This window comes from Phasianus colchicus, chromosome 16 (genome assembly GCF_987193195.1).
Source record: "Phasianus colchicus chromosome 16, bPhaCol1.hap1.1, whole genome shotgun sequence".
Taxonomy (NCBI): Eukaryota; Metazoa; Chordata; class Aves; order Galliformes; family Phasianidae; genus Phasianus; species Phasianus colchicus.
In genome coordinates, this window is record NC_143451.1 from 7,672,207 (window position 1) to 7,697,845 (window position 25,639).

The 25,639-nt window shown below is 44.3% G+C and overlaps 2 protein-coding genes across 2 annotated transcripts; both read right to left on the reverse strand.

Annotated features, from left to right (window-relative positions):
• Positions 1-17: 17 nt before the first annotated feature.
• DAGLB (diacylglycerol lipase beta) lies at positions 18-12,660 on the reverse strand. Its single transcript, XM_031606991.2, has 15 exons — positions 12,493-12,660; positions 12,115-12,266; positions 10,461-10,635; positions 9,874-10,135; positions 9,400-9,525; positions 8,270-8,397; positions 7,186-7,312; positions 6,427-6,510; positions 5,715-5,792; positions 5,256-5,336; positions 5,047-5,174; positions 4,058-4,126; positions 3,884-3,956; positions 3,057-3,310; positions 18-1,776 (listed from the first exon to the last, which is right to left on the reverse strand). The coding sequence occupies exons 1-15, from the start codon at positions 12,585-12,587 to the stop codon at positions 1,605-1,607; spliced, it is 2,004 nt and encodes a 667-aa protein (XP_031462851.1). The 5' UTR covers positions 12,588-12,660; the 3' UTR covers positions 18-1,604.
• A 1,827-nt stretch (positions 12,661-14,487) lies between these two features.
• KDELR2 (KDEL endoplasmic reticulum protein retention receptor 2) lies at positions 14,488-25,164 on the reverse strand. Its single transcript, XM_031606534.2, has 5 exons — positions 24,936-25,164; positions 19,206-19,306; positions 16,728-16,886; positions 15,496-15,748; positions 14,488-14,718 (listed from the first exon to the last, which is right to left on the reverse strand). The coding sequence occupies exons 1-5, from the start codon at positions 25,024-25,026 to the stop codon at positions 14,684-14,686; spliced, it is 639 nt and encodes a 212-aa protein (XP_031462394.1). The 5' UTR covers positions 25,027-25,164; the 3' UTR covers positions 14,488-14,683.
• Between the last annotated feature and the right edge of the window lie 475 nt (positions 25,165-25,639).

The following is a 25,639-nucleotide window of genomic DNA, read 5'->3' on the forward strand; positions in this document are numbered from 1 at the left end:
TACGTGGGTCCTGTCAATTTGTGCTGAATAGCCACAGGCACTTTCAGTGATGCTCTGATGTTACAAACCAGAATTAAATGCAGTACTTACCCCTCCTTCTTCAGCCCTGCACGATCATCTGAGTTGCTATTTGCCCCACAGTCTTTTAAAGACTGGGAGAACCAGGAGAAAAAAATGCACACAATAGAAGTTATTCAGCTTACTACATGCAAACAAAAGTTGATTTTTTTTTTCCTTTTGGTACTTGGGGTGTTTTTGAAAGCTTGTAAAAGGGTGGCTCCACTCCAGTGAGCAGTTAATGCTCTTGGAGTTCAGCCATTTATGTTTACCTGTAGCCACACACCTTCGTGTCTGTAGGTGCTCCAGCTCAGCAAGGAAGGAAGCAGCAGCCCTGCCCCAGCAGGGGGAACTCAGCTCACTGCACAACCAGCTATCAACCATTACTTTTTGTCTCATGCCCAGAAGATTTGAAGATAAGGAAACAAGTTCTTTAGAGCGTGTTTTATTTTTTCTTCCTCATTAAGTATCACAGCAAGAACACCACATAGCTGTTCTTAACCATGTCTTATGGTTACTTAATTTCTTGCGATTTCTTTTAATAAGAAAGAAATGCTCTTGACTTAAACAAAAAGTTGTTCAAGTACTTACACACTAGAAACAAGCCACACTCTTTTAAAACCGGTTTCACTGTACAAATATATATATTATTTTTTGCGGAATTACAAATTGCTGCTTTCATTAGAGCTAGTGACTACCATGATGAAGGTGAAGCATGAACAATTGTTTTTCCTCATTAAATAGTTGAAGTATTGGTTCAGTTTAAAATTAATAAAAAGTAGTCCCATGGGTCAACAAATACAAAAGCCAGGTAGATTAAGAATATTGCACATGTAAACCCAAGCAGCACTTACACGTGACTCCCACCACCTCCATCAGGGATGCTACACACCCTTAAAGATAAAACAGTGCAACCAGAACTGCCTTATTAAAAACAAAACAGAAAACTTACACAATGGTAGGGCCTGCCTTCACACACCCACGTTGCCAGGCTGTCCCTGACCGCAGGCAGTCCCTCACTCACCTCCTCCTGCCACTCAGCTGCAGCCAACTTGTGCACTGCAGCACTGCCTTCATTACAGCACCTTTAGCAGGCAGCCCGTGCTCCGCAGCAGCAGGGTGCAGGACACCCGTGAGTAGTGGAACAAAGTGACTTGGAGGCAGAACTGGATTCTTTTTTCAACCTGCCTGACAGGGCTCTGCGCTGACGAGCTGGCCTCACTTCAAAGTGTCAAGCGTTCAGTTGAAGGCTCAGCTCTCTGCTGACAGCTTGCAGCAGCTTGGCTAGCACTTATATACTGTTCCACTTTTGGAAAAGCTCAAGCTTCAGCCTCAGTGCAGAATATGCGCTTCACCCATCATAATGTTGCTTGAGATCACTGCAGAGACAAGGGCACCAAAACCTCTTGTTTGTTACACACAAGATGAGAAAAGTACTGGAATCCACTCTATGAAAGTAGAATGTATCCTGAATACCTCAAAGCTGCATTTTTCATTTTTGTTTAAAGCAATTCTCTCTTCTGAGCTACGTACCACATTCTGTTCAATTATTTTGTTTGACAAGAAATACAAGATCTATGTTCTTGAGACAAACTGTTGAGAGCGTTGAGCACAACATCGGGCATGTGGTCTGTTATCATCTTGGGACTAATTAAAATGCTGCTGAAGACTGTTTCATTTGACCAGTTTGCAGAGTATTTAGTGTCTGAAGAGCACAACCTAAAAAACACAAACACAAAGACCCCATACAACATGGAGCCACCGCAGTTGGAGATGTGGGGAAGGTGGCTTCCAAGGAGCTATCGTGCTGCCTCTCAGCAGGCAGATGGAAATGCTGCCACTGAAAGCCCCCCAGGGCAGAGCTACACCAAACTATGTGGCTTCCACAACCCTGCTCACAGAGCAGAGGATGTTGCCTGAGCAAAGGGGGAGGACAAACAACGCAATTCACGTGAGAGTAACATCACAGTGCAGGAGGAGGCTGGACACTAGTTATAATGCTGCGTGTACCATGTGTAGGATTTTTGTTTTATAGAGCAGTACATGATGGAATGGAGGGTTTTCTGTGGTAGTGTAATTAAGGAAAACAGAACATTAACTGCTGTGCTTTGGAGTAAATGGAGAAAAGTGAACTCACTAAAGTACAGTAGAATAGCAGCCATCAAGAAAACTTCAAGGTTTCAAGTGCTGAAGTGTCTAATTTCTAAAACCAAATCTTTAAATGCTAAAGACAATGTCAAGCTTAAATAAAATACTTATTGATCTACTGAACGGGAGGGAAGAAAATAAGAATTCTCTATCTCTTCCATCTTTCTTTTACTATCTGTTATAAATCAGAGATCTTTTTTCCTCTCTGTAGACAATCTTGTGCTTTACAGATGCTCTTATTTCCATTTGTGAATGAAACAAGAGATGGCACAATGTATTTGTCTGCCCTGAAGGGTATTACAGGTAGCCTTGTATTAAGAACAAACGAGCAAAAAAAACACCAGCGAAACCCCCACAAAACAAAACACCAACACAACACCCTTCTCCTCAACACAACCAGACTCCACACCCCTCCAGCACTTCAAGCTTGTAGCAAGCAAGGGGCAGGAATCTAGAGGCTGAACAAATGGTGCGAATGGACCTCCTCAGCTCCACTGGGCAAGTACTACAGGCAGCACCTACATGGCCCTGCTGTTAGCTTCACCACTACCAGAATGTAAGACAGCAGCATCAGCAGTGCTGTCTGTGCAGGAGCTGCAGCATGCCAGAGCTAAACCTAGCATGGCACACACAGCATGGGCACACACAGACAAACAGAGAGTTGCAGAAAAGGAGGTACAGAAGAAGGAAAGAAAAAAAACAAACACCACAAAAACCTGGACAATTTGTAATAATCAGTGCATTGGAGATGGAGATGAGAAGCAGAACTAGAAACATACTCTGAAAGTGAGAAGCAAAGATTGAAATAGATTTGAGGAAGACAAGATAGTTGTATTTATGATTCTACTTACCTCCTAGAGCTGGATTCTTCTACAATATGGATAATCTTTCCAGGAAGATACAGACGAGGGTACTGCGGTGGTGAATTTAAGTGCGATTCTCCATCAAGGGCATTGTATGAAGGTGACCGATGAACCATTAAGCTTTCCTCAGCTAGAAGGGGCTGTGTCAGAGCATCGTCGTTCCTCCCATCCAGCTCAGTTGGGAAGTTATCTGGATCTCCTCCAAATACTTCATACCAACAGCCACGCAACAAAATCTGGTACTGAATTCAGAAAGAAAAACAGCTGAACTAAAGCAGAGCATCTTTTCAATCCTAGTTGTGCGCTTTGCACACACTTCACCTGAAACTACAAATAAGTGATTAAAAATGCCTTATGTACACACTTGTCAAAAGTTTTGTTTGATAATATCTGCTGATTGAATTTTCCCAACAGCAGCACATTATTTCACCAATACTGAACCCAATCCAATAGGAATGCTGAGGAAAACATTAATATTTTATCCAGGTGAATTGTTCTGTGGATTATATTGTACAGACTTAACTTTCTTGCACCTACAACTTATAACTGTCTGCTGCCACCAACGATGTCATCCAGACTCTCTGCATAACTCTTATTCCAGGGACTAGAATGAAATCCTGTGGGGACTACAGATGTAACTGCAGGTAATAAGAGGTGGCCGCTTACAATCTTTAAAACCACTGTGTTCCAAAAATCCATGCAACTCCCATCATTAAAAGCAAAAAAACCATACTCCATATGTCGATGTATTAAAGCCAGGGTTTAACTCAGCTAACAATTCCACTGACTTCTAACCACAAACTGCATTTAGTTACCTTGGGTCTGTTGCAGTTTGCCACAATTCTCACTATTCTTCTCTTTAAGTCCTCCATGTTGGGCATGCTTAACCTGTTCAAACACACACAGAACTCAGAAGAGCCTCTTCTTTTATGAAATCTAACTTATAAATAAATTTAAAAAAAAAACATTTTAAAACATTTCCATCTCACCTTGCAACAAGGTCCTTTCCAAGGATGATCGAAACAATGAAGCGTTTAGAGTACTCTGCAAGTGTTTTGCTTAAAGAAAAGACAAGCTTTAGATACACAATTCAATTTTACTGTGATTATTACCATTCAGTAATAATACAGGTATGTAGCAAGCACAACTGCAGCTCTTGCAGTCAGCTCTGCAGCAGGCCTCCAGGGGACAGAGCCATGCTGCTTCTCACTGTGTGTAGCTGTTTCTCTGGCTGAGGCAGCCAGGTCAGGTGAGCCATTTAGTTCTGAAGCATTTACACATTCCCTAAGGAACCCAACTGTAACTCCAAGGTGGAGCAAATCCAATTCTACTGGAAAATGTATAAACAAACTTAATACAGCCAAGCAAAATTATTTAACGTACATAGGGTGCTCCAAAAGTAACACCTCCTATTTACTTCCATGGAAACTACAAAAGACACAGGGCACATAACACTATTGGAGAAAGCAAACCTGCAGCTACCAAATGCTACTTTTCAACGTTTTCAATTACTATCAGCTGTGCACTTTTACCAGTGACAAACAACAACCTGCATAATGTGCTCATAAAAATCCACACCAGTGGAGGTGACCCACTGTCACCACTGCTAAAATGCACCACCAGCACCTCACTGTGCTGCACCACTGCTTGGTCTCCATAAACATTCAGCAAGTGTTGCTGAATATCCATGGGTGCTGCTTTTTCCACATGGAGGAATTCAATGACACCCCTTTGCTTCATCCACCCTTCCATGTCAGAAGCCATTGTGTCAGAGTGCCCCTCTGCTATCTGACAACAACATGTAAGGGGATGTTGGTGGGAAGGTTCAACCTCTGCTGCCATCCCACCAACAGCCACTTCTGACATTGTGGGCCAACATAATAAAATCTGAGGCATTACTTTCAGAGCAGCCATCATATCTGTCAACTTGATGACTTTTTACACTTAGAGAATCAAGTAACAGAAGTCTCATACTCACCTTAGAAGTCCTCCTGGAGGAGAAAAGGCATAACATTTTAATGTTGGGAAGGAGTTCCTGAGCATGATCGCCAATACAGAAGCTGTTCCACCACCCAAACTGTGACCAACTATCACAAGTTTGTATTCCTACAGACAGAAAGAGAAGACTGAAACACAGAAAGATGCACAACTTCTCTGACAAACCAAATCACATGGAAGGTGACTTACTGGAGCAATTGTGAAAGCCTGGTTTAAAATTCCATCATTTATTAGCTTTTGATAGATGTAATTTGCAGCCTGAGTTATTCCCTGCAAGACAACAATTTAAGTTAGAAGACAAAGGTATTATCTAATCTGAAGAGCGACAGATATGTAATTAAAATCAACACCAACACTGAACAAGTCTTTTCTTGAAAACCAGCCTCCTCTTTTAGCATGCTCCTGACAGAGCATACCATAACCAAATGGTCTCATACAAAATGGTTAGAAAGCTTTGCTACTATTTAGTAAGGACATGAAGTCAGACAACAGGTACACAAACTGCCAGTATGTGATGCAACAACCAAGCCACTGAGATAATCTGTGCAATCTATGTCATAAGAATACTCATCCAGTTTAACTATAGGATCCCAAGAATTAAGTTAGTTTTTTATTGCATGAGATGAATTCTGAACAGCCTGCACACACCTTATGCACGAAGCCATTCTCCAGAACATCTTCCAGGGTCAAGTCTTCACAGTCTGCTGACAGATCAGTGAGAATGTCCTGCAAACAAGACAGCTTTAATCAGACCTCTCTGCAAGGTTTCATGGCTCGTATTCTACTACTTATCAGGTATTGGATATTAGGAAGAATTCTTCTCAGAAAGAGCAGTCAGACACAGGCACAGGCTGCCCAGGGAAGTGGACTCAGTCCCTGGAGGTGTTTAAGAAAAGGGTGGATGTGGCACGTAGGGATGTGGCTTAGTGAGCAATATTGGTGTAGGTGGACAGTTGGACGAAATGATCTTAGAGGTCTTTTCCAACCTTATTTATTCTACAATTCACATTCTCACAAGGACAATCACCAAGTCTGTAAGCAGCCAAATACTGCCAACCACAAAATACCACCCAAACACAGAACAATCAGAGTTCTGATTTCAACAACTATTTCCAAGCTGCACACATGTTACAAGTACACAAATCTCAGTACCAAAGAATTACCACTATTTTCCCCCACACTCTATTCCAGAAGCAAAGGGAATAATGCTTCCAAGGACAGGAGAGCTTAGAGCTTACAAGCTGAAGGGACTCATACCCACAAGCTGTTTTTAAATGCACCTGTATAACACCAGTTCCTCTAGATACCAGGAGTTCACCCATATCTATAAAGCCAATTGCACACATTAGATAGACAATACCTCAAAAGACAACGTTCCTCTCACTGCAACCACAATAGCTTCTTTTTTGTGATCCAAAGCAACAAAAAATGGAATTTCATATATCTGCAGAGGAAAAAACATATTCAGTAAAGACATCAGCTTCTCAGAAATCTAAGCATTTGTCCTCCTGAAAGCCCTCCTACTGAATTTCTTGTACTGTGGACAGAAGCTGAACTATTAAGTTATTATAAGTTCCCTTATAGCAATGTTGAGATTTTTGTCAATGGCTGTGTGGTTGTTCTTTAAGAATGAAAAAAAAATCAGAACTGAAAAATATGTTTCAGGGCCTGTTTTCACTTGTCTTTGTATTTTCCGTTTTATAAATGCTGAAGGCAATCTAGAAACTTCACCCTCTTCTTTCACTGACTCAATCAAAACTGCTTCTGGCATGTTCTTGGCAACACCAGGTAACGTATGTGCAGGTAGGCTGATAGCCACATACAAGAAGAAGAACTGAACTCACTCAGCTGGTGAAGGGGATCGCTGGCTATGCAGTGCTCCTTCCCAGAAAACTGCCTAAGTCCAAGAAATGCCTCCCCTCAGTGCCCAGCCCTTATCTAAGCCTGGAGGGGCTCCAACCCTTCTGGTCACCTGGGAGCACAGGTGTAAACAATCCCCTGTGCTCCCTGGGCAGCCACAGCCCTTTCCCAGGTGCTCAATCACAGTTCAAGCAGTGACCTAACAGCTCCCCTATCATCAGTAAGACTTTCTTGCTCAATGCCTGTCTAGACTGCTTACCTTGTTGTGAAAACTGATATGAATGAAGTCTCTGTACTGCAGTCCTGTTATTCTTAGGATGGATCCAAAGTGAAAGTTACGACGATCGCTTCCAGTTATATCAGAATCTTCTGGTCTACTTCTGCAACTAACAAAACACAGAAGAGAAAAGCTTTCACGTTTAAATTCTTCAAGTTTCCTTTCAGGAATCAAACTCAATTACATTTGCACAACGATTTTTGCCAGGAATCAAAAGCTTCTCTAATGCCCCCCACATTCTCCCCCCAGTGCTACTATTAGTGTGCATGAAATGCTATCCCTGCCTCAGCAGCATGCCACATTGCCACTCACAGGATTAGGAACACACCATTGCTACAGGACTATCACCATGCAAACAAATCAGTAAGAAAAGAATTAAAACTGAACTCCAATGACAAAAAATAGAAACAAGCAAGAAGTACATTCAAAACAAATTCTCTACAGCAGGCTTATCGAATGTTTTATGCATTGTATTACATGATTTCCAAGTCATTTATATTTCTGAAGGTTAAATGACTTAATGTTAATTATTAAGAAAATTGTAGTTAGAGCCGCAAATCTCTGAGGTCACTTAAATACACAGTAATGGAACACAGCATTATGTACACTTCAACACTGACTGTGACAGACTTAGAGAGCAAACGGAATGAAATGGATGCTGGAATTACAGGTTTCTTTTCCTAATTCCTCTTCAGAGCAGGAAAACAGTTGATACAGTTATTTCCACATGTATCTGCCCAAAAGGGAGCTCTATAAAGCCTTACTGTAAAGCATTACTTAATTCCAATTCTTTGACTTAACTCCAATCACCACCAATTCCTTTGTCATTTTGCTAACTGAATTTTATCTCAATCACAAACCATTCTTAAGAAACAAAGGCTGACCTGTTTCTGAGCGTGAAGACATGCTGCCATTTTGCCTCCACTTCATTCATGGAAGCTTATCTACGCCCATGAGTAATATAATTTAATGTCACAAAACTAGCACTATTGAACACAGTTCATTTCTGCAAACAAGAGTGAATTAAGAAGAAGCTGTGTATTTTTAAGCTCTTGATTCAACCTACCAGTCACTGTTGAGCTTACAGAGCGCAGTGAGTGGGTTGGTGTATATGTAGTAGGGCCAGCCATAGGCAGCTGCAGCAAACAGCATGTAGTGAGCAGCGTTCTCCAGTTCAATATCCAAATCATCAGCCTGCAGGACATGGGGAAAGAAGAGGAAGAAGGGAGAGAAAGAAAGGTGTGTTAAGCAATCCCAGAATAAAGCCCAAACACAGACTACTGAAAATTAAGGCGCTATCTAAACAGAAAACCTCAGAATCTAAAAGAAAATAAAGGCAGCCACTCATATTCCAGGAAATCAGCGTTTCTGTAGCTACAGAGCTCAATAATCTTGAAAAATCTCTCATTAAATTTTATTCTTCCAATATTTACATACTGATAAGCTCAAAGGAATGGCTAAAAAGTCTGTAGCAGATATCCCCAACTGGGGTACTTAAAGAATGATTCCACACTGCCCAGGTTCAAAAGGAATTTGATAGGATGATTTGAAGTGGAATTACACACTTTTGCGTAATGCAGGCCAAAAGAAATCAGAACAATTTACAAAGGTGTTCTAGCACAGAAAAATCAATTAGCAAACCGTAACCCATCACCTCTAAGTATGTAAAAAATGACTGTTTTCATCTTATTTTGTCTGGATATATGTACCAGCCATAGATTAGACAGACAGTGCTAGAAGACCAGCTTTTCAGTTCTTCACAAAGAATACTAAATATATTCTTCTCTCTATTCATTTTCTCTCACATCTCTTCAAAAATGACCAACTGTCTGAAATTATTCCTTTTTGTGCTTAATTCCCCTCACTGATAAATTTCATGGAACAGAAGCACCCCTGGTATCAGTGAATACACGCTGAGAACAGGTATGTTCAAAGAGCAGAGATGGCTAACACCTCTTTTCCAGTTAAATACCATTAGGACAAAAATTAGGTACCCTTGAAAAATATTGACGGCAGACAAATCACCGTATTTTCATTTTCTCTGTACTTATTAACAATTCAAATAGAAAAATTTTACTGCTTAATTTTGTAAAAGCAAACAAAATCCAAATATCTGCACAAAGAACTTCATTTCAATTTGCTCTGCCACCATCTCATGGAGTAGCTGCAGCAGATGCTAACACAGCCCCGTCATACCACAAGAGACGACGGAGAGTGACAGAGGACTTCTTCTGGCTCTTTTGGGCAGCTTTCCATTTTATCTTGCTCTTGATGGAGCAGAATCAAACCAGCTGCTATGTCACTTGGCACCAGATCTGTGTCCTGTACAAAGAGATGAAGGAGCTCTTAAAGCAATCCCACAACTCACCACGTCAGAGCTATCTCATAAGAATACACACATGGCAATGTATTTTTTTTTAGTGTATCTAATTGCATTTACCTCGGAGACAGTGCGGATCAGAGAAGATGGCTGCACCAGCACCTAACCGCCTTCTTCTCCCCACTGTTTGTATGCACTGAATGTTTTGTTACAAGACTCATCTTTAAGCTTCAAGCTAACATATTCAGAACCTGATTTCAAGCTGGGACCTCTGGCTGAACACAGTTAAGCATTTTGCAACATCTGGAAACTCAGTCAAGAAAAAAAACAAACAAAGCTTTTCATCTTACTGAGAAGTAGGCGCGGAAGAGCTCTGCAATGCTTGTAAAAGCCACTCGATGGTCATCGTCCTGCACAATACAGCAGCACATCAACCTGATTCTTTTCTCCCAGACTCTGGTAGCAGTGTTCTTCACATTGTATAGCAGCTGCCCCGACTGGCTGCTTTCCAAGTTCCGATCTAAACCATCAGTGAGGTAAAATGTCTTTTTCCCCCCGAGTGGATCAAAGACAATTAGCACTCCGATGATGGTAAAGACAATGATAACCCAGCTGCAAAACAGAAGGAAGCAGGCTGAAACCAGGTATTTCTGACACACGTGTGAAAGAAGACAACTGCAGGTCTTGAGAGACAGAAAGCAAAGTAAGGCATGAAACACCATAAAACATTATCTGTTACTGACATAATGGTGCACATTTTGTTATCAGGCTTACACAAAGAAAACCCTTCTAAAAGAAACCAAAATAGTTTATAAGCAATAGCAAAGCTGGAAATGTCTTTGCTGGACACATGCAGAGCAAATGTAAGCATTATGTTCTCTCATGTGCACTATCAAGCTCAGATCTGTGTGTGTGTGGCAGAGGTGGGGCACTTTACCTTGCAACAACCGTCCCAAGGATGACATTTATCACAGTGCTCTCACAGCGCACGCTGCTGTCTGACACCCACACAGCTCCTACAACGGCCCAGATAAACTCAGGCAAGTAGAGAAGTAGGCGAGTATAAAGTAGCTTGGGAAGTGACTTTCTTGGGCCTGGATTAGAAATTGTTCCTGAAATAATGAGAATTTAGAACAAGAATGGTTTATGAACGTATCTCAGGTGTGTAAAATCCTACACAAATAAATATATGAACTTTCTGAGCTCTATGGAAAATAAGAAGCTTAACTGAAAATATAAGTGATTTCAAAGTAACGGAAAGCTATCACTGAAGCTGAGAAAATAAAAAGAACAGTTTAGAGGACTCTTACCACCTACTCCTCTAATACTTAAAAATCACCCTCTGGTCAAACACAGTTCTGCAGTGAACATGAGGCAGCAGTGCTGTACCCACCAGAGCCAAAGATGTGTTACCATATAACTGCCAGTGCCAGTTTCTATTATGGCTCTACATAGCTTTTATTTGGCTGAATATTGAAATTTGAGACACTCCTTTGGTGAGCCACACGCAATGAGGCTCTGCTCCCTCATTTCAGGCACTAAAAAATAAATATATTCACATAATAAGAATGTGAACATAGAACCAGTTGTAGACCAAATATTTCTTAGACTGTTTTCTGTATTGTTAGCTAATTACAACCTTTTCCTTACAGCATTCTTAGGCAATAAAAAAAGAATTAATTTTTGGCTGGCTCAGCTCCTTAAACCAGTTTGCTGATAACAAGATAACGCAGGCAGTGTGTGCGTACTCATGTGTAGGCAGCAGAATTTGTAAAGCTTTAAAACACTGCAGAATGAAATGACTTTTGAAACCATTCTCCAGCTGCAAAGCTGCACTTCACCTCCAGTAGCAAAGCTGTCAGAAGAGTCCCAGACCCAACAGCTCTTATTCCCACTCCCATTTTATACACTGCCCTGCAGCAGCACAATTGTTTGCATGGGCACAATCAAATGAAAACTGTGGTGTCTGGAAACGATGACTTCCAAGTGCTGGTGCAAGAACCACTGCCACCAAACCCCACACATTATAACTACAATCCAGAACATTTCACTATTAATTCCACTGGAAATTCAGACTCAGGATTATTCCACTTTATAATGGTCTTATAACTTCGCTTGTACCATGAATAAGGAAAGCTCTTTTCTCTGTGCTATCGACACTTATCACTCCACCACCTGCACTTTGATACCTAAAACCAGCATAACGTGGCTAATACTTCCTTCCACTGCTCTGGATACTGCAGGAGAACCAGCAGTGAGATTCAAGTTGAGTGCTATCATTCACACCTCAGCTCTGTCAGTTTCTCTTCATGCTTCCTTCCACCTAAATAATTTAAATACTGTTCTAATTACAGCGTGTTGTGAGAATCAACATACTAGAAACTGCAGTCTCCTCCGTTATTCCAGAGACCACAGATTTCAGATTGCTTTGGTAATGCTTCGCCAGGAAAAAACAGAAAACAACGATTTCCTGGCATTTTTAAAGCTCAAAACGAAGCAATTCTACACGCGGCAACTCCAGAATAACAGAACGCAGACCAATTCCAACCGCCCGAGACGAGCGGGGCTCCGGGTCAGCCCGAACCTCGTACCTTGCATGCTGACGTACACGAGGGCGGACAGCGTGCAGATGATGGCAGCCAGCAGGGCCAGCAGCACCAGCAGGTAGCTGTGCAGGAGCGCTCCTCCCGGGCAGCCGAACCGCCCCTTGTGCACGGCGTACAGCACCAGGATGCCGACCCACCTGCAGGAAGCGGGACAACGAACGTGGGGGGAGAACCGCCGGGACCCGTGGCACCGACCGGCGCAGAAACCGAACCGCTCCGCGACAGAGGGCACGCAAACGGCGGCGGCCCGGCGCGCTCAGCAGGCCCGCAGCGCTGAGCCGCCGTTCACACAAACCGCAGCGCTGTGAGGAAAACCGCCGGGCGCGCGGCGCCGCGGGACGGCCGGCCCGGCCCGGCCCTTACCACAGCAGCCTCAGGAACAGCTCGAAGGCCCCCGGGAGGACGAAGTCGTCGCTGCCGATGGCCCAGCGCCTCCCGAACACCACCAGCCCCGGCATCCCGCGGACCCGGGCACCGCCGCTCCGCCGCGGGCTCCGAACCCCTGCCGGCCCGGCCCCGCCCCGCCGCCGAAGCCCCGCCCGCCCTCGCGGCGCAGAGCCGCGCACGCGCCCTGCCCGGCGCCGACCTTCCCGCCGCTCCGCGCGCGGCCGGGGCCGTGCGCGTGCGCAGCGGTCACGTGAGGTCGGAAGCCCGCCTCGCCCTGCCCAAGTGCAGGCGCGTGCGCAGGGCGCGCCTCAGGCCTGCCGGGGCCGCGAGCCGAAGGGTCGGAGCTGAGGCGCGGCTGCCGGCACTGAGCCGCATAGCGCAGCCGGCTCGGCCGGCGCTGCCTTCTGCGCTGCTGGGAGGTGCGAGAACAGATCCGGGACGGACCCTTCGTAGCAGCGTTCAAGGAGTCACCTCTAACGTGGCACTGCTGACGCACAGAATCGGGCCGTCCCGTTTCGTTGGGCACCGTCCCGGCTGCAGGCACATCCGCACGCAGCGCTGCGTCCAGCATCCCCGGCACTGCAGCTCTGAGCGCGTCCTGCAGAAAAAACAACCAGGGCCAGGAACGATCGCCATCCCAACTATGGGGATACTACGGTACACCAAGAGAAATTATTTCCTTATGATTAATTGTATTCATTTCGTAAAGATTAAAAAGCATAAAAGCAGCAGATCCTCACATCCGGGCCCCACCTGGCAGATTAAATTCATCTGTTTTAAACCGTGCTCCCCAGGCTGCAGATGGAGCTCTTGGAAAAAGCAGAACCAACTCACCGCCGTTTCAATCAGTGCTCACACCTCTCACATCCCTATAGTTCGTATTTCAGCAGAGCAAACAACGATATTGAACAACTCATCTTCACCACGCCTTCTCTTCCAGTTTCACAATAACAGAAAAAGTTACTTCAAGAAGAATAAAAATAACATTTTCACCATTTCATAAAGTGTTTATTGAGGATGGTAACACAGGATAAATCATGCAACAGCTCAGTAAAAAAAGGGAATCATTTAAAGGATAAAGAATGGTAACTGGTGCTGCTGATTTTGGAAAGTCTATTAAAAAAATATTAGTTGTCCAAAAGTGACATCAAAAACCACTTGAAGCTGAACATGGATGTTGCTTATACAGCACTCCTTAAAAAGAAAATGTAGATATTGTTTAAAAATGATCACCTACAGATTACTGTAATCAACAACTTACAAGTCTCCCATTTCTATAGCTGCAGTGGTGTCGCAGGGCTGTACTTCCAGGATATTTAACCTCCTTTTCCAGAACAAAGAATACAGTTACAAGCATTTGCCACTAAGCAACATAACCATAACTCTCACTCTTCACAACCTGCACTGCCAAGTGCTGTCATCGTTGGGATTACCTTCCCAAACATCACGGCAAAACAGGAAAGGCCAATTTCTCATGGCCGCCAGATTTCCTTATTGCCCTCTTGCCATCAGCCTGTTTTAGAAGGAGGACAACTACAGAATGCGACTGTTCCCCTTCTGGCACCAACATACATTTTAAACAAGGAACTCCACGTCAGCAGATGGCACAAGGATTGGGCACCAGCACATCACATCAAACATTGGTGGTTTTAGATTTAAGTTGACATATATTCACCTTTTGGAAAAAATAAATATAGTGGAATGAAAATTGAATCAAAGGGAAAGAACAGATGACTACCATCCATCAAGGATGCACATGTTTGTGCACTGAAAAAAAAAAAAAAGAAAAAAAAATCAGTAATTCCAAAGAAATTCTTGAAAATTAAGAAAAAGTTTGCACTTTTTTCCTGGTCATAAACAATCTCACAAAAATCTCACTTTTGGAATTATTCCAATTGAAACCATACACTGAATTTATTAATACAGTATAAGTTTCTTTATGTAAAAAATCTTTATACATAGTAATAAAAAAGATAAAGGCAAGATGCATCAAACAGAAATCTGCTGGTTGTTTTTCCTCCGTTCTTACAGAGCCGCTGATGACTACCTGCACTATAAAGAGCTGTGTTTCTGACTTTCTGTCTCAAGCATCTTCACCTTTGCTTGTGATAAGGATTGTTCTGTCCAAGCATCCAAAAGGACAGATGCTGGTGATGTTTTTTGGCACTTACGCTGGCAAACTGAGCTTCTTTCCCTTGAGTACTGTAGGAAAGGAAAAATTAAGAAGTTAGCAATACAAAGATGTGACCAAGAAATGCAACTGTTAGAACTTCAGAGGGATCAAAACCTATTGGACACTTTGGTAGAAAAGATACACTGCCCTTAGTTCTCCCAATCTTGCCTCTCTATTCAATACAGATCAGCAAAACGACAATGAAGTCAGAATTCCAACCCTGCCCTCTCACAGCACCCTGGCATTCTCACTTTCCAGCATCACTGGACATGCTATCCTGCAACTGCGTTTTTTTAGAGTAATGACTAACACCACATTTACATAGTTTTGTGATTATACAAAGGATGCTGGAATACCAATGACAGCAGAATTACTAATAGATCCAACAGAAACAAACTGCTTCTATGCTTAGCATCTGCAGACACATACAACCACCTTTGGACTCCAACAGTATTTAAAATGCCAAAGGAAGTTGTCTCTAAGTGTAACACCTGCACAAAAAGTACTTTGTCAGTACAAGCATGAGAATCATGCTTGTTGACAGAGAAAACTGCAACCTGTATTTAGTCATACTTATTTTCAGATTTGTCAATAAAGTTCAAACTGTTTACATTTATCTGTATTAAGAACAGTCCTCAGAAATACCCTGAACTTGTAGAACGTCTACCTGATAAATCTAAAAAGGAGATGACAGTAATAACTTGCATACAAAATTAACAACTATGAAGTAATGTCTATGAAGTGGAGATGCATCTGCATAGTGCTACATTTCATTACCTGAAGCTGCAAGTTATCACACTACTCACCTTTTGTAACATACAAATAGAAGAAGTCACAGTAAAGAACAGTCTGGACCACACCAGCAACAACCGCTATGAGGTCAAAAAATCCCTCAAAATAGTAGCGCCAAATCCAGTTGACCAAGTACAAGGCACGGTACAGACCCAGGAAGAAAAGGTAGTGAGTAGTGATGGTCTCCGCTTCCCCAGTTTTGCTGATCATAAAGAGCTGGGGGAGAATGGCGACAGATTCAAGGTAGATGGAGAAAGTCCACAATATCTGGAACGAAGAAAACAACACAGATTATTCAACTGTCGTACTGTTAACAGAAGCACAGGAGGTACCTGCATTGCCTTTCCATTCCCTATCAATGAAAATCACTCTACTGGGAACAGGCACAGTATTTTGGCAAACTATCCATGATACAGTAAAAAAAATAAAAGCTTCATAATCAACCCTGGAATGGTACAAGGTAACAAGTCTTGAGACACCACTCTCCCAATATCTGGGGAGCTTGCTGATACAAGTTTACCTATCTATCAGTTCAGGATATGCAACACCATTACATACAGCTCACAATGCTGCTGCTCTGAAAAGCTGTGTGGAAGATGAAGTCCTCCTTCTTGCCCATTCTTCCAAAATTTTTAACCAATTAACTGGTTTAAAGAATGAGTTAAGGCAGTACAAAATTTAAAACAATATCTCAAAATGTTGCTCAAATTCTTTCACTAATTAAACCATGCCATTCCAATGAATATAAAAAGGTCAGTCCTCTTAAAAAGAGCAGATCAGATATCTATTTTGTGTAAATACTGATCTGAACTCTTTAGTACATATTCCTTTTCTGACAGGAGAACATATAGCTGCATCTCAAATATAACAGTTCCTTCTAATACTCTATGCTACTTTTGTTTCTACAAAACGTAACAAGTATTAAAACTTCTTTTGATTTCACCAGGTGGCACCAACGACTCACATTCTGGGTTATTTCCTTAACAAACATAACAAAAGGAGGGATTCTTTTGAATTAGTGTGACAAGGCAGCTTTCTGCATAATAAAATACTCAATGTTAATTAATAACATTAGTCTCCCAAAGTGCTTTAAGTTCTCTGTGACAACTACACTGTAAAGATGCATTACAGAATTGGCCTGAACCTACTAAACACAGGCATCTTTCATTCTGCTAAAAAACATTCACCGTCATGTACTACGTATTTTAGAAAATAAAGTGCAACCTCCTGCCCACAGCCAACTCACCTCCAGAGGAGAGAAGTCATGATTGACAAGAAATGAGAGTCCACCAACAGGAACTATCAGAAACTCCACCCTGAACGTATCATGGTTTCCATCGTAGGTGGCCTTAAATTTCATGTAGATCAGGTACACGGTGGCATACGAGCAAGCAATGTAGATAAGCTAAAAAGTGAGCAAAGAAAAAGAAATACACACAAAGGTTGCAGGATTACATTAAACTCAGTGAACAAAGCTATTCCCAGGTACTAAGAGGAATAAGCTGACTTTTTCAGTTTGTATTTTTTGCTTACATGCTTCTGCAATTTCAATTTCATGCTATGTGGTGGTATTCAGCTTTTCTCAGCAGGGAATAATTCAAAACCAATGAGCCAATGATGTTTTAAAGTGTCACCTTGCCTCTGGATGAAGTGACTGTCAGAAGTTTCTTCCTGTCAGAGATCATTCCTTGAGTAGAAACAACTGCAGCACTGACTGGAAAAGGAAGACTGCTTCTGCTACTGCAAGGGGAGCAGTGGCCCAAACATTTAAACTATGTATGTACATGTGCATACATACAGTAGGGAGAGATCTTTTTTTTTTTTAATTCAAAAAGTTTAGGGGTGTGGCGGCTCATGTGGCAATTAAAAAGGTACTGAATCAAGCCCCACCTTCAACTCAGCTATGTAACATATAACAAAACAGCTCATTTGACTTACAGCTTTAAACATCTTTTACATCTGCAGAGCCAGTGTTCTCTGAAACCAACAGACCATGAAACCAAGAGCTGAAAGACTGCCAGAAGCACTGAAGAGAAACTCAGTTTCAATTTCAGTTGATGTCAAACCTTACCATTTTTAATTGTTATAGCACAGTAGACTTTATACTTACTCCCCATGGGACAGGTAAGTAGCCTTATTTTACAGGTAAGTATCCAGAATAGAGATAATACCTCACTTCCTGAAGGGTACTCTGTCATCACCAGCACAGAGCTCACACTGTCCTGAAGACAATCTAGTACAGTACATTAGACAGTTTAGCAACTGCCTCAGTTTCACCATAAAGAAAAATGTTCCCACCACCTAATTATATTCGGTATAGAATCTTCACAATGGAAAAGGAACAGATTTAATCAATCAAACAAACAAAACAACAGTAAAATCATAGCTTGCAGGTGGCACAGTCTCCCCAGGGCAGTGGTCACAGCCCCAGGATGCTGGAGTTGAAAGAGTGTTTGGACAACACTTCAGACATGGGGTTTGGTTTTGGGTGGTCCTGAGTGGAGTGAGGATCTGGATGCGATAATTCTCGTGGGTCCCTTCCAGCTTAGGATGTTCTGTGATTCTATGGCAAGATACTACATTTAAGGAATCCCTACCACAACTGTAGGCTAATGATAATTGGTGCGGTCAGAGAAGGCACTAAGAAGTGTCAGTGAACCCCAGCTCCTCCCTGGAAGTTACTTAATGAGAATAGTATATTCTGGGGACTCAAAAAGTTTCCAGAGACACCAAAATAAAAGAAATGCAGCCTATACTCAAAGGTACTATGAGAAATTAACTGTGTGATACGTAATGCTACAAACCACAAAAACTAAAGCCTGCAAGTCAGTAAGAAAGGCAGTTAGTACCAACTTGCTTATATTCCCAGAGCACAGAAGAAACTAATTTTTTATATATTCAATGACCACTTCCAGATAAACACATTTCAAGCTGGTACCTACAGTTTAATTAATGCTGCTTTAAAAAAAAACAACACAAACAACAAGGAAACAGAAACACAAAACAAAACCAGAAGGAAATTCTGAAGAAAGTTCCCTTAATTCTTCAGTATTATCCATGTTATTAACTATCTAGCCTTTCCTTCTGGTAAAGTTATCCTCTGAAATAAAACTGAAAAGCATCACAAAAATCCTAGAATAAAAGAACTGGATTAAGGTGTCTGCTCTGGTGCCACCAATGCCAAACAAGCTGTACTCTTCCAGTCTGCTGCTTTATTTTCTTGTACTGGGTGTCAGTATTTGCACAAATAGAGCCAACAAAACCAAATCTGGGCTGACTAACGTTCAGTTGACAAGCACAGAGGTATAAATCAGATGGAAGCCACATTCCTGAAGTGGACTCCTGAAAATTTTTGATCAGCCTCTGACAAGATGTTAGCAACAATTCTGACTACACACTTTCAGTACCAGTTTTCCTTGTAGAAGAAGAGATTTTTCTTCAGTCTTTTCTAACATCTCAAATGAGAAATACAATTTATTTAAACCATTTTTGCCAAGGGCTTTTATTTTCAATAACCAAAGAGTATTTGTTGTAAATGTCACAGTCCCCACACAAGGTTTTAAAATAACTGCATGTAGAGTGTAGAAAGAGTAGAGTTCTGAGTCCATTTTCCACACTGTTTACCCAACTGCACACAGTGGGCTTTTAAAGATGCCTCAGTTCATAAAATGATGCACTCTGCATGCAGCAATACCAGCTTTTCTGACTTTCCAGTATACTCTACCTTCATAGATGTGTTATACAATGAAATGAATGAAGTGAAGAGGTCCAGATAGCGGGTAGTGAAGACCAGTGCAAACAGAAGCTGGCTTTTCCCAGAAATACCTAAAGCAATAAAGGAAATAATTAATTATTTTAAAACACTTGATGCCAAGGCTGAGGAAGAATATATCCCTTATTTCTATGCAAGTTTATCACAAAATTAAGACAAAATCTGAGTTTCCAGAGCAAAGCTGTACAAACAGAACTGTACATTCACCTCTCTCAGCAGTTCAGCTGTGAGTTACCTACACATTACTGTACTGGAAAAGTTGCTAGCACTACTTAGAAGTCACTCACAGTAGCCTCTATTTTCTCCAGAAACATCCCCTATGAACTGCTTGTTCTGCATTATCCTTGGGCACCACGCAGCAAGGCTCAGTCCTCAGTGTTACCAAGAGTTATCTCCACCTGGAATGGTGTAAGTACCACAGACCCGGAGATGACCAGGAAGTGTGCTAGCACCAATTGTGTGGCTTTAAAGGAATTGTTTGATGTTAAGACTCAAGGTAATTCAATTCTGAATCTCAACTGGCCAAATGGCAGGGGAAAAAAAAAAAAAAATCAAATAGTCAAAAATAGATGTTACTACATAAAACTATTTTAAAAGGATCACAGGCTGAAGTAACAGCCACCTCCACAGCCTCTTCGAAGTACCTTTCACCTTCAGCCAAAGCCCAGATGCCAGCCTCAGTACTTTGGCCACTCAAGCTTCTGAAGCCAGCAACACAACCACAGCACCACTGACTGACTGAACACCCCACAGAAGTTCTGCATCATCAGCCACTAAAAAATTCTGAAGACTGAAGAGAAGCATCACTCCCTAACACTGATGTGCTGGTGTTACAGAGAGGGGACAAAACCACTAAGCTTTTATCTTGCTATTTCAATTATTCTTGTTTTCAGTCACCCAGGGTGAAAATAGATTAATTTGTTTAGCTAAGCACACAAACATTGCTCAGGAAAACAAGGCAGGGAAAAACATTCTTTAGAGAAGGTTATGAAGCAAGGCTGAAAATCCTTTTTGCCTTTATAAAGAGATATTTCTGATAATGGGTCTTATTAACAGTGCCATAAAACAACTAAGAAGCATGTAACACGCTATGGTTTCATCTTGATTAACGTTTCAGAAACACTAAGCTGCCCCAAATGAAGGGATTGGATATTTATACATGAAGTATAAGAATGGCTGAAACTGTAACAGTTAGAAAGGTATTTGTTTGCAGCATTGTACCTGCACTGTAAGCCACGTTAGGTGAGCCTTACCTGGTATTTACATAATAGCTCCTAGTGGTCAATAAGCAAGTACAGCAAACAGCAAGACCCCAAAACCTCATTATGTGGACTGCAAAGCAACCACACAAAAGCCCTAGTAGCAGCAAAAAACAGCCACCAAACTTTCCCAAAGTTAAGACAGCAGTTTATCTGACATTTCTGAACCCCAACAGGGCAGCAGCCTGCAGCAGTGCTCGCAGCAGCCCTCCAAACAGGACAGGCCCAACCCACAGTCCTGGGATGCACAGCCTCCAGCCCGTGCCATATCACCATGTGCAACATTAGGGTATTTCACGTGGTGTTTTCTTTTAGTTACTGACCACACACAGCAATACGGAGTGTATCAAACATATTTATTATCGGCCACTGCAGTATGTTTGGATCCAGGTGTGCTGTCACATAAATACAAATGCAATAATGAAATAGATGCGACAAATTCCTCTCAACAAGTGCAGCCTCACCTCCCTTTAGAATCAAGAAGTTGCTGTTTTTACGAATGCTTTCAGCATTACAGATCCTTGAATCTTGAGAATAGCCGGGAGTTCTGGAAACACACCACAAAACCAAGGCTGAATGGATTTCCAAGGTAAGTAGGCCAGAGCAGGCAAGGTCCAGAGTTCAGACCAAAGGCCTGCAGGGAGCAGGAGGGCTGGGTGGAAGCTGAGCTCTGTGCCATGAGCAGAGCTGAGATCCACACCACGAGCAGAGCCACAGGAGGGACATGGGTGAACATCGTATTGATGGGTTTGATGACCGGACTGTCACTACACCAGCACAGTGCTGGCTCACAGCTGTGACACACAAACCACACTGCCATTCTCCTCCCGCTCTTTTCATTCCCACAAACGTTACCTAGTTCTGGAGATAACCACATGCATTACCATTCCCTCTTTTCCCAAAGCCTCGGGCTCAAATTTTCACCTCTCCATTCTGTTTTATCTTCATGCACTGTAAAACTTCTTGACTCCCGCTCCCAAGCTTGGCTAAGAGCAATAGCTGGAGACTCCCCAGCAGCCCTGCTGCCAAGCCAAAGCATAGCAGCATCCACCACAGCTCGCTCCTGTGGGGCTGGCAGCAATGGAGGCACTACAGGGCACTCGGCTACTGCACATCATGGCCATGAAAGCTACGGGCTGAAGGTTTTCTAAGGAAAGGCAGCTTTTTGTCATGGAGCCCTCACAGCCTTTTTAAAGAACTTAATAAAAACCAGTTAGTTCAGCATGAAGTCTGCATCAGCCACAGAACCACAACTCCTCTGAGTCTGCTAAAGAAATAGTAACCAACCTAACTCTAAACTCAAATTTTATTGACCAAAAGGCAAAACTTTCCTTCAAAAAGATAAATGAAATTCCAGACCTACCTAAAGCAGTATTTTCTGAGAAAACATAGACAAACTGGCAATAGCCTATGGCAAAGTACTGTGTAAAACCTTCAGCTTAATGTATGGTGCTGTCCATAGCAGATACCTGAAATTATGAGACAGCTCCATTGCCCAGCAAAAGCATTACACATTCATTATCTACACTACTTTTTTTTCCAGACGATTCAGCATATAATTTGCTGCAGGTCACCTTTAACACTTGACAAATGACACTGAGAGAAGCAAATCAATTCCCAGGCAGTAATTCACAGCACAAACAATCTAATTTAACTTGGGACGGATAAGAAAATACAGTCTGACCATGGCAACGTGTGAAAGCAGACTATTCTTCAAGTCTCACGAATTTCATAATTATGACACTAGAGTGAATAACACGTTAGCTGCAGCATTCTCCACTGCTCCCACTAATTATTTCCGAGCTGTTGTTTGGAGTGGTGAGCGTTTTCCCCATTCCTCGATGCAAAAGCTCCAACAAGCAGTCATGCAAAAAAACTGTCGCCCTGCCAACTGTGAAATCACAACTTGATTTGCTTTCGCCTCGTTACCTGTTTAGCATATTGACCGAATTAGGAAAAATAAAGAGATGAATTTTGTCAAACACTGACAATGCAGGGAGCTTCATGGCACAGCCCTGCTCCAAAGGAAGCAGGAGCAGTGTCTGCCCCAGAAAGCAGTGTGCTATGCAGGCTGCTTGGCTCCAGCTGCTCTCACAGGCCTCCAGCTCTGCCTAACAAAGGCTGCAGGCTCACACAGATGCAGCGAGACGCACAGCCGGCACCATGCGGCTCGTAGCTCTTCATGGATCACAGCCTACGGTTTAGCAATCACTTAGAGGCCTCCATTTATTTTCTAAGCTCCTACTGCCAGGGAAATGCACAATTAAAGCACCTGCTGGCCTGTTCAATCTCCTCAGTCACCAATACCCACGAGGTATAATTTTATTTAATTTATAAACTGCTCAACTGACCACACAACTGAATCACAGAAAGCCCTCTAACGATGGCAGCTAGCAGGTACCAAACATCAACTGGCAACCATTTAGGGGTTGTTGTTGTGGACACATTCTGGGTAAATATATTTATAATGCCTTTATTCACAGAAATGACAGCTGACAACCAGAAGCTGCCACAGGTAGCGGCCTCAAAGCAGAACCCAGGTTCTTCTGAGGCACTGCTCTCCTTCCAGCCAGCTCATCAGCCCCCCAGTGCTATTCCCACAGAAGAGAAATGGATCTGGATTACTCCTAAGGATTCAGGCAGAACTAGAATACACGAAGCAACAATCCCACACAAACAAATACACATTTCAGTATTCAGCTGAGGAAGGTGAATGAATCACTGTTTCAGCTGAATGAGCGCAGGCACACAGCTGGGTTAGAAGATGGGAGAGCTGAGGGCCACACAAAATATTTGCCCATCTGCTTCTCTATGCTGGAGAAAGCGGTATCAAAAACAGTGACAAGTATGATTCCTCTTCCTTACTAATAAACCTCTACCAACAGTGGTCCTCATCATAACTGACCCAAGAAAAACAATGTCAGAGCACCTTTTGAACAGAAAAATGGGACTGGGTTATGCTGTACTATACTGTGAAAATTACCTCACGTCCAAAGGTCACTTATGAGTCTCCTAGCTAAAGTACTACTCCACTTTTAGCCTTGTGCCAGAACTCCTCATTTCCCTACTTCAGACTATAAGATGTTACTTCTCAGCTCATTAACCCTTGGTTGGTTGTAACTGACAGCATACTATGTGTGTGGCAGAAGACAGAACACCACATTGAGCTGGAGGCCAGATCCTCTCCTGTCAGGAAGGGTCATCAGGAAAGAGCTCTGGGCTCCTCGGCCTCAAAAATGACATCCTCTGACAGCACCCTATTTAAACGGTAGTCATTTACTTGATGCATTTTGTTAAGTTCGAAATCACACAAAGAAAATACTGCTATAAACCAAAGCTGTTCATCTACTGTGATTTTTCTTTCGCGCTATCAAGGGTCAGCAATAAGTGACCTGATTCGGAAACAGAATCTGTGCTCCGTCTTACCTGTACGCTAGAGGAGATTTCATTTCTCCACTCTCGGTTCTCTCGGGCTGCAGCCCAAACCGATCCCTCACACAAATACCCACCGACGGAGGAGCAATCTCAGCCCTGCCAGCGCCGGGCCCATCGGGCTGCCCGCCGCTCCTTCCCGCTGCTCCTTCCCGCTGCCACGTCACAGCAGGCCGGCAGCACGGAGCGCTGCAGCGCCGGGCTCTCCCTCCCAGCTCTGCCGCAGCCGCTCGCACGGACCCGCCAGCGCGCCTCAGCCCGTACCAGCGGTACGGGTGGCCACGTTATTCCTACTGCAGAAAACAAAGGGGTGAGCGCGCCGGCTCGCCCTGCACGAGTCCCGAACGGAGAAACTTCAAGACGTGCGAACTGCAAGTCAGCTCGTCGCAGAGCTGCAGCCCGCAGGAGCGCCAGCTCGGCACGCACGGCAGCACGGCCGCGCCTCGGGAACGGGGACGCAACGCGCCCCGGCTCCTGCTGAGGGCAGCCCGGGCCCGGCAGCCGCCGCCCCAGCCCGGCTCCCCATTCATTCGGCGCCGGCCGGGCCCTTACATAAAGGAGGCGCTCCCCACGGGGGGGGGGGGCGGCCGAGGCAGCGCCGCTCGGGGATTCGAACGAAAAGCCGCGGGCACCGGCCTGCAGGGAAGCCGCAGCTCCCGCGGGTGCCTCCGCTGACCGGGGGAGGACGCGGCTCCCCTCGGCCCACCCTGCCCCGCTCTCGGCGGGCGGCCCGGGGCCTCCGGGGCCGCAGGATGCGGGCGCCAGCGCAGCCCGCCATCGCACCCCGCCGCCTCCCGGGCCCCGCGCCGCCCCCGGCCCCGCCGCCCCCTCCGCAGGGAAGGAGCGGCCCCCGCAGAGCGGCAGAGCCGAGCCCCGGCCCCTCCCGGCCCCGGCCTGCAGCGAGGCGGCGGCCACGGCGCGCAGCCCTCGGCTCGGCTCGGCCCGGCCCCGCCGCGCTCCCCCGGCCCGCCCGGCGGCCTCCCGCACGCACCAGCGCAGGAGCGGCTCTTCCATATCTTGAGCAGCAGGATGATGATGGCCGCCAGGTGGGACAAGTCCCCGGTGAGGCGAAAGATGTTCATGGCGACGGAACGGCGGAGCAGCCCGGAGCCGGGGAGCGAAGATGGCGCAAGCTCAGCGGGCACCGAGCGACGTGGCCCGGGGACGTGGCCAGACAGCCACCGCGCCCGGTGCACGCTGGGAAGCGGAGGGAGCGGCCCCGCCGGCCCCGCCCCGCGTCCGCCCGCGGCCGTTAGCGCTGAGGCGGCGCCAGCCGTGGTGCCCGGGGGGGGCGGGAGGCCGCGCTGTGGCCGCCCCGCGCACAGGGCCGGGTGGGCTGCGGGCTTCGCTTTCGCTCCCCGTTCCTCAGGCGCCCTTTAGACGAATGGATTCGAGATTCTTCCTTAGTGGAGGAATGGGCCTGCGCGCCCAGGAGCACAGCGAGTGGGAGAAGGAAGCGGCCGTGTGATGCAGCACTCAGACACTGCGACATTTGATAGCAATTGTTATGTGAAAACAGTGATGGGCCTGGTTCGTGCTGAGCAGCCCAGGAGCGCTTACAAATCCTCCAAAAAGAAAAGGTTTTACAAGTCAGCGCTGCGTCTTTACAGACCTGCGTCCTTGAATCACAGCATCGTTCAGGTTGCAAAAGATCTCTAAGATCACCAACCACAACACAACCCACTGTGCCACTCG